Below are 9805 nucleotides of genomic sequence, written 5' to 3' on the forward strand. Positions count from 1 at the left end.
ATGTATTAGATGTACAGGTGTACAGTATGGTGTTATCTTTAATAGATGTACAATATGGTATTAAATGTAGTAGATGTACAAGTGTACATTATGTTGTTACCCGTAGTAGATGTACAGGTGTACATACAGAATAATGTTACCTGTAGTAGATGTACAGGTAAACAGTATGGCGTTATTTGTAGTAGATGTATAGGTGTATAGTATGGTGTTACGCGTAGCAGGGGTACAGTATTACCTGGCCATTGCTGAAGCCCTCAAAGCCATCATGAACTGCAAACATAGTGTGGCCCTCAGTGATGCCCACCCTGACCGCAGAACGGACCGCCGCATTCATCCCTGCTGCTGGGGCTCCCACGTTTAGCACAGCCACATTAAATGCACTCTGGAGCAGGAAAGAAAGAGTTAGCACATGCACACTTTCATCAGCAGAAAATGTAGTGATTGTCTGAGACTAGTGAAAAGCAGTTCTATTAACACTGGTTAGTACAGCTATGTGCACGCACAGATAAAGAAACAGAGCTGGAGCCAGTGTCACAATCAAAGGAGACCTGTTTAATTCGGTTTAATTAACTCACTCAGTACACCAATATGTAATTCTCTTAAATGAAACTTTTATGAAATTTGATGCATTTCAATTAATTAAGTCAATTCATTCAGCATCCCGTTGGACCATAGTTCTGTTCTCTTTTGTTGTTCTATTCTACTGTGACGTAAAGAAGGCTGTATATAGACAATTATATAGACAATGGTCACTGCTGTGTGTGTCTGTGTGTCTTTGATAGTGGGTACATACACAGTGTGGACCCTCCTTTGCACTTTCCCCATGCTTAACTTTACAAACCCAGAAGAATGTCATTCATCATTATTGTTGTTAATGTCTTATTGTGCTTAACTTAGAAAATGTATGTGTTGTATATATAGGGTGTGCTGCTATCTGCAGTTTCATGCATTTGGTTGGCTAAGACCTTGTACGGGGGGGCCTTATACAGTACACATTTAACTAGATTGAATACATGTAGTGATCAATTCACTATACACACAAAATATACAATGAATAGCTATAGGATTTTTATATAATAGGTACTCAAAACCCTTAGGTTCCTTAGGTGCTCAGAAGTGTGTAAGACTCACCTTCGGCATCACTGAGTCTGTTTTCCGGTAAGAGAGCAGCTTGTAGGTGTTCAGGTTGTTTTCAAAACTCCTTAAGGATTTCACAAAGGTATGTCACAGTCATTCAGCCATTTCCTATCATCGTAATGGCATTTAAGAAGGCCAGTGGCATTGTTTCAGCTCCAAATGAAATTCAGAAGTTTTTAAAGACTACAACTGAATAAAATTCTCAATGAAAGCCTTCCATGCTAAGAGGAACCAAGCAGAGCTATAAAACAGAACTGACATGACACATGATATGTACAGATGGCTTAATGGCTGGATTGAGGGAGGGATACCGTTGTACCTGCCACGCAGTTTTACGGCTTCCTCAAAGTTCTTCTTATCCATGGCCTTCTGTACTGCCTGAGTCTGCATCGTGCATACATACACGTTTTTTATGTAAATAAAAGAAAAGTAAATATTATACTTAATAATAGCAATAATCCATTCCTTGGACCAAAGTCATCTTTAGCATTCCAGTGTGTCAGTATATACATGTACATCATACTCCAAGTGTTCTTGTGTTTCAAATCCTCTGTGTTATTAGTGATGTAACAAATGGACAATTTAGTGATGTAACCAAGTTAAAGCAAAATCACTCTCTTATGATACAGTTAGAAAGTGCTAATCTGTAATGCATGCCAGTCAGGCTTTCATTTTCAAGATCACACAGACATTTCAGAATTGCTCATATGGGAAGCCAAGGGCATCTGCACTTGTGTGGTATGGACTTTACAAATCGGCTATGCACAGTGATGCTGTAAAAAGAGCTCATTCTGCAGTGCAAGTGCCCAGTGTGATGGCTGAGAGCAGTGTGATGGGATGAAAAGTGACACACATGCACACTCACACACATGCACACACAAATTCACATGCCCAAACACAAAGACATGGCACTAACCATCTGCACACACTCCATGAGAGGCAGCCGCACAGCCTGGTTTCCACATAGAGACACCACACAGGCAGGAGTGTCCGAAGATGCCTCCAAAAGGGCTAAAACTGCCTCGACCCCCATCCTACTGGCCTAGAGCGAGAGAGAGAAAGCGAGACAGAGAGACAGAGTGGAGAGGCAGAGGGAAGGAGAGATAGGGAGACAGAAAGAAGAAAACAGGAATATCAAATTGCATATCAAGATACTTGACCATCATCCAACTATGTTAGGCTCCAGATCGTACCAGGATTCTGTCGAAGGCAGAAGGCGTGCCTCCCCTCTGCACGTGGCCCAGGATGGTGACGCGTGTATCAAAGCCTAAACATCCCACCACCAGCTAAAATGCAGATAACACCATCAGTGCCAGTGACTGCACTGAACACAATACACACATGCATATAGTCTTCAGGTGGACACTGTTACGCACAAGCTCCACATCACGCATTCGCTCAGATGTAACGCATGAGATAGACGGAGCAATGCACTCAGTCTGTTCATATGAAAGCTCACAGGTATGCTCCTAACCAACGTCGGCCTAGAAAGTGTTCATGTTGAAACATGGTGGACGACGGTGAAGAGTGAAAGGACAGACAAGGCAAGTTTATTGATGTTTCTTACACAGTGGCAGCTCAAAGAGCGAACATGCACACTGTTTGAGGTTTAGCAGAAACAGGTTTCACCTTAAGACAAATGTGTCACAGAGGAGGTTCCCAATCCATTCTGAGAAGTTATGTCTACATATAGCTGCACTCCAAAGCCCATGTTCAACTGACATCAGTACTCAAAATTTGCACCGGCCTCAGGTATGTTGAGAGCTGGGATCCAATAAAAACATGGCCATTGGTACAGGTGCTTGCAGTGCACTCTGAGCCTCTGGGTTGGAGCAGGGATTACTGGTCCTTCTCCTGGAGGGCTGCTTTTCTATAGAATTCAGTCCCAGTTCACATTCAACACAGCTGATCCAGTACCAGGTTTCCAAGGTCTTCTGAAGACACAGGTCACTTAGTTTAGATGAGTTGTTTGATCACATGGACTCCAGGGTTTTTGTTGTCACTGATAACCCCCCCCAAGATCAAAATAAGCTGAGTGTGTTAGATCAAGGAAGGTAGTAAATCACACAATGATTGGAAAATGGTAGTCAAGCATTAGAGCATGCAGTAACAGCAGTTCAACCCCATGCCAGGGGGTGTTTTGAGGGGTAGCATGCAGGCGGTGAGGGCAAAACTGACAGAGATCTGCTCCAGCTGGGCAGTACTTACATCCTTCACATAGTCTGTAGTTATGACCCGGTTGTGTGAGTCTATGGCTCCTTCTGCTACTATGATGATATTAAGCCTTTTCTTATCCGCTCGGTTCTACGGGAGTTAAAAAAACATACACACACGCACCCCAAACATACAGAAAGGCACCATACACACACCATGCACATGCCATACACACAGCAGTAGTTGAAATAATCACATCTTTGACTGCATGAGATGTGATGTTCGTTCCATGTATGTCTATGGCCCCTTCTGTAGTTATGGGTGTGATCAAATTTAGTTTTGTGAAACTTTGTGTTTGTGTGGTTTTTCAGATGCTTGTGGTTTTGTGTGTGTGTGTGTGTGTGTGCTTGTGTGTGTGTGCGTGTAGAAATGTGTGTAAACTAACCTACTTTCATATGTTCATAAATCTATGTGTTTGCATGACTGTATGCAAAATGTTGTGCATGCATTTATTTTGAGTGTGTGTACAGGGGTTTGAAGTTTGAAGCAAAGAATGTACATACCATCAGGCTATTGTGTGTGTGTGTGCTACCTCTGATAGTTTTTGACACATTTGGTCCTCCCAGCCATCTTCTGGAGGCATTTCAGGAATCAGCACCCAGTCTGCACCACAGGCTAAAGCACTGACTAAGGCAAGATACCTACACACACACACGCACACACACACACACACAATAGCCTGATGGTATGTACATTCTTTGCCATGCTAAGTTTATACACAATACATAGAATATTTAAAAACACAATATTTATATGTAAGCACATCCTCACCCGCAGTGTCTGCCCATCACCTCCAGTACAAATGTTCTCTGATGGCTACAGCATAAACACAACATTCAAAAATGGAACACAACATAACACACAACATAATACACAAACCAAATACTTCATCAGCTGGCTCTGGCTAAGCTGTGTAGTGTGCTTCTGGTGTGTTCCAAAAATGTACATTTGCATTGCTGCGTCTGTTCATGTGTGTGTATCCATGTTTGTCCCTGTATGCATGCATCAGTGAAAGTTTGTGTGCATGCAAATGTACATGTGAGAATACATGTACATGTGAGAATAGCTGCTTGCTGGTGTGTGTATGTGTATGTTTGTATTTGTTTATTGTGTCTTTGGCCATTTATGTATGGCTTTAAATATTATCTTTATATTATCAAATATCACTTAAGTGCTTCTGTTTCACTATCTTGTTGTTTTTACTTAAATATACTCAGTGTTTTGTATATGTGTGCCTATGTGAGTTCTTGTATCTAAGCAGTGAGTATGTTTGCATGCTGGTGTGTGTCTGTGTACGTGCCTGTATACATAACTGTGATAATTCTAGTGTACCAGGGCACTGCCTTGGCATATGCATATACATTCAGCATTTGTGGAAACACATGCAGTGCTTTATTTGTTTAGTTATATGTGCACTGGGTGTGTGTGTATGTGTGTGTGTGTGTGTGTGTGTGTGTGTGTGTGTATATGCGTGATTGTGCAGGCAGTCACTGCATCTACATGTGTAAATACTTGTGTGTACCTCTGTGCTGTGGTCATTATGGCATCCACCACCTCTATGATCCTGTGCAGGGCGGAGTCAGTGCCAATGGTCATGTCTGTTCCGCAGAAGTCATTATCTATGGAGCCCACCATGCCCACAATGTGAAGCACAGAGTGCATTTCAGCTGCTGCCTCATCTATCTGACCTGTGGCAAGGAAGGACATAAAACAAAGACATCAAATAAAGACAAAAAAAGAATTTTCCCATAACACACACAAATATGCAGAAGCAGCAGCATTGGTTCTGTCCATTAGTTCTGAGGGCACCACATTTTTGGATTTTCCCTGCTTACTCATGCCTGAATCAACTCATGGAAGGCTTAACAATGATGTGATGAACTGAATAAGTTATAGCAGAGCAGTAAAGTACATTTGTCCCTAAGGCCAATCACTGTTTTAGATAGGGAAAAGTATAGCTTTAGGATCCTTTAATATGTAGGATCAATTCTGGGTGGTGTGTTCTTAACTTTAGGTCAAGTTCAAACTGTGTTGATTGTGTTTTTCTAGTGTTTGATTCTGTGGGCATGTCATCTCATAACATGTGTATGTTAATGCTCGTGTTTTGTAGTATATGTGATGCCGGATTTCATGGAGCTCTCCAGTTGCTCTACTATTTGTGTAAGTCAATCAAGCAGTAAATCAGGTATGTATAACTATATTACAATATTTTCCAATAAAACATTAACAAGAAATGAGATTTCACAGGAGGAATCAAGAGGAATTATCTACAAAAGAATAACTGGAAAGAAAAATGTAATGACTTATAAAGTCTCTTATATTCTTTGATCAATCACACTGTTGATCTACAGGATACCTCTTCCTCTGTGGCATCTGTGATCTACTGTTGTCCTATTGATCTATTGAACACTTTAAATGAGCTGTCCAGCTGTCCTCTTTTACCTAATTCCACAAGCTCCTTTAATAGGCCATTCCATTCCTCTCTGAATAGATTAGCCCCAGTCAGACTGCCATCTCCACCAATCACACAAAGATTTGTGATTCCGAGGCGCACCAAGTTTAATGCTGCGCGGAGACGGCCCTCGTGTGTTCGGAAATCTTTACAGCGTGCACTGCCAATCACAGTGCCGCCCTGCACACACAAACACACTTATGCACATACACACATATGTACACAGGCACATTTGCATATAACTCATGAACAAGCAGGAAAACACACATACCTATGCCTGGAAACACTATAGAACTGCATTCTAAATACCTTCTTTATCAGTTCTGCATGTTACTGTCTGCAGTGCCCAGCTGATAAATCTGGCTGTCAAATACAAAGCTGGACCATTCATACAGTCTCACATTTCAGAGTTTTTACTACAATACACATATAGAACTTTTTAAGAGTTTAGACCAGAGGAAATACTGTGCAATAACATTACCACAATCTCTGACGTATAAGGACAACACAGTAAAATATTACCCAAACTACATCCAAACCGCAATTTAGTTTCCAACAAATAAATCCATAACTAGCACAATTTACGATTACGCACCACTTGCAGCATACTGGAGACACTCTCCCATGTAGCCTCCTTGATGTTATCACCTCCATCTACCATGCCCTGATAACCCTGCAAAACAGAACATTTCATTCATCTTTTATCTCTCAATTGAACTGGTAAATTATTCTTAATTCTCTAAAAGCCTAATTCAACTCTTAATTAACCTGAAGTATTAGGCTTTCATCTGTGCCAACACTTTACACCAGTTCAAATAAATTCACATTCACTTTATATGGAAACATTTCTGCCTTGTCATCAAATATGTTTGTGTGAGATTCAAATTTGTAGATCACATTTGCAAATATTGAGAGTGTAACAATACGATCCACTGCTGATCCCAAGGGGTCAAGCATGAGGACGGATGTGATACTGCAGAACTATTTTTATCCTCATGGTTGGAAACAACCGTTTGTTTAAATGAATATGGTGGAAGTGTGTTAAGTAATTTCTGTGCCATTTGTAATCCAAAAAAACACACATTTGATGAATAAACACTTTAAAACCATTTAAATTACAATGAATGCTGTTTTATTTATGTTTAGAGCTGGAACATTCTTTTGTACTCATCTAAACTCCATTCAGCATTGGGGAGTGGGAGGGCTAATGTATAAAATTATATTATAGCATGTTACAAAGACAGCAATTTTCTTGTAACATTAGCAGTGTAGATTATAACAATAGCAGTAACCAATGGCAGTGTGTATGCTACAACTGTAAGGTTTTATGTAACTTTATATTATAAGCAATTAGTGTATTGTAGCACATTAATACCTTTGCAACATTTGCTATGTGTATGTTAGAACAGTAGCAATGTTATCTATACACCAAAGAGCTTTAATTTTGGACCTCAAATCCAATTTGTGGTCCTGGATTTTGTAATCACAACATGGGTGTTTAGGTTCTCTAGTAAAATTATTAGTTACAGTGCCACCAATGTAACATACACACTGGAAATGTTACAGACATATTACTATTGTGGTATCACACAAATAACATTACAATGTGTATGTAGGAACAATACCAATATGTGTAAGCATTACAAGCAATGTGCACATAACCATATCTATGTACATAGTCTTGTTTTCTTACCTCGTGGATGAAATACACTTTTGCTCTTACATAAATTCCCATTCTGACCACTGCCCTTACAGCTGCATTCATTCCTACAGACAGACAGGAAGAGAGTATGAATATTTCCTTTTAAAAAAAGTAGCTTTTTTTTTTACTATAAAGCCCAACTCTGACATTTTTGACTATTTGTCAGTTTTACAACTAACATCACAATTGGATATTTTCCCCAAATAATTTAGCACTGTAAAAAGACCCTTGGTGTGCTTTTGTGTATACCAACATCTAGATCAGTGTGTTCTAGTACACTAATGTGGTAATAACAATACCAGGAGTGTTCTTATCCCATCAATCAGACATTTCTGGTTTTCAAGTGGACCACAGCAGATCAGTAATCTCAAAGTGGGCACTGTAGTGGCTAATAGCATCTATTAGCTAATAGCATTAAGCCTGAGTAATCACACACGGATGATTCATAGGCCAACCTCCATACTAATAAAAACTGTGTAAACAGGTTAAAAAAGGGGGTGAACGAAAAACATAAGGAGGTGGCGAGACAGGGACAGGAGAGCGAGTGAAAGAGTAACAGAGAGAAGTTTTCCTTGTTTAAATCATACATATTAGATTACACGTTTTATGTCTTACATATTATGGTAACACTGGAAAGAACTTAGTTTTGTTACTAAAGCGCTATATTTTTTGCTCCTTGTTTCGGGATGCTGAGCTCGTCGCTGTAGTGACGCATTGTAGCGTGCCCGGCCGCCTCGCGCTACTATTTGCCTCCCATCACGTACACCCGATCGAAATGCGCGCTCCAAACGGCACGATGCGGGTTTCCATGGGTGGTTTCCATACTAACAGTTGCCAGACCCATTCTCTGTAACAAAACAAACTGTGCTGCAAATGAATAGAGTGTATCGATCGAATTGTTATTCTAGTTTCGATATTTAATTCTTAACCATTAAGCGCTTTTCTTGAAACAACTCATCAAACCCCACTGCATTATATCTGCACTAGCATTGCTTTCCAGTCCTGAGCCGGCGATGCTTCCCGTACGCGCGGTGCGCTCCAGCGCACCGAAAGGTCAGCGTAACAGCGCACAGTGTGCGTGTAATGCAACCACTGGGATGTCATAGTTCCAGTTACAGTCCACAAATGACGTAAGGCTAGGATTCCAAGGTGATTCTAAAATGGTTCCAGGTAAGAAAAGCCAGTCGTCCGACCTTGGCTTCTGCTGGGGAAAACCGATACCGCAAGAAGCAGGTTCAGTGTTACACATAAAACATACTATTGGACTAATTGTAATGAGTCAGAAGTACATCAGAAATTTCCACCAGAAAGAGAATGATGAATAAGAGTCAATTTTCTGCACTATGTAGGAAGCTAAGATGACTGATGCTAGTTGTATGGTAACACATCTGCAAAGTGCAGTAGGCCAACATGTTGCACCTCCGCTTTTTTAGCAGTATGCAATAGCTTTATAGCACTTTTAAGAAAACCATTAAACATGCTTACTCGCCAAACTCCATGCATTCCATTACACGACGAGAAGCGTCACTAAGTCTAATAATCCGTTTATAACCGGAATATTCGCTTACCTTGAGCATCCCCGCCGCTCGTGAGGACGCCGATGGCCTTTCCGGCTCCGGAAAGATTCTCGAAGAATTTTTTAGAATCTGGCATTGTTAGGGCGATACGTTCTCCAACGTGATGTGTTTCCCGCTAAATTTGCTTAACGAAACAATATCTTTTTTTTGCTTGGCACGGTCTAGAAGAATGTGAATCCGTGAATCAGCGCCGGATGTCTCTTCTTGTGCGTGCGTCCCTCATTCATTGGAAAATTCAGCGGCAGGGTGTGAAAGCCTGTACTAGACTGACAGCGTCTCCAGCCAATGGGCTTATGGTTCATGTGTTCCGTAAGCAAAATTAGGTTGATTATAATTGCAATGTATCCTCGGGTAAATGAGTAACTGTTATATGTTATTTCTTCATTAGTGAGTGACAAACTTTATTATCCATATAATACAGTAAGAGGTTAAATAGTTGGCAGTATTTCTGCATCAGACAATGAACTGGAATTGTGAACTATTCAAGGTTACACCGAATAGCTGAATATATTTTATTAATACAATCGTACAAAAGTCCCAGGTGTCCATGTTGCTGGACGCCTTCCACTTGTGTGTATGTGTGCCACAGTACCTACAGTACTGCACAATAACTCAGTAGAAATACCCCGCAAAGATAATAACATGAGAAGGAATCTGCATGTCCCTATTCTCATCTAGCTTTTTTTAATCTTTTGTCCTCTTATGGGTGTGAGCAGGACAATG

The 9805-nt window shown here is 40.6% G+C and overlaps 1 protein-coding gene across 2 annotated transcripts in view; it reads right to left on the reverse strand.

Moving 5' to 3' along the window:
* Nucleotides 1–9313, reverse strand: part of pfkpb (phosphofructokinase, platelet b) — an 18825-nt gene extending 9512 nt beyond the window's left edge. For both annotated transcript variants that reach the window (XM_027032062.2, XM_035528754.1), the window contains exons 1-13: nt 9074–9313; nt 7497–7570; nt 6399–6476; nt 5794–5983; nt 4874–5039; nt 4123–4167; nt 3884–3992; nt 3346–3441; nt 2331–2423; nt 2054–2179; nt 1457–1521; nt 1132–1201; nt 236–382 (exon numbers count right to left, since the gene is read on the reverse strand). In XM_027032062.2, coding sequence (XP_026887863.1) covers nt 236–382; nt 1132–1201; nt 1457–1521; nt 2054–2179; nt 2331–2423; nt 3346–3441; nt 3884–3992; nt 4123–4167; nt 4874–5039; nt 5794–5983; nt 6399–6476; nt 7497–7570; nt 9074–9158 — 1344 coding nt within the window. In that variant the 5' untranslated portion in view covers nt 9159–9313. The remainder of the gene's footprint in view (nt 1–235; nt 383–1131; nt 1202–1456; nt 1522–2053; nt 2180–2330; nt 2424–3345; nt 3442–3883; nt 3993–4122; nt 4168–4873; nt 5040–5793; nt 5984–6398; nt 6477–7496; nt 7571–9073) is intronic.
* Nucleotides 9314–9805: the final 492 nt, after the last annotated feature.

Source organism: Electrophorus electricus, chromosome 7, assembly GCF_013358815.1.
Source record: "Electrophorus electricus isolate fEleEle1 chromosome 7, fEleEle1.pri, whole genome shotgun sequence".
Classification (NCBI taxonomy): Eukaryota; Metazoa; Chordata; class Actinopteri; order Gymnotiformes; family Gymnotidae; genus Electrophorus; species Electrophorus electricus.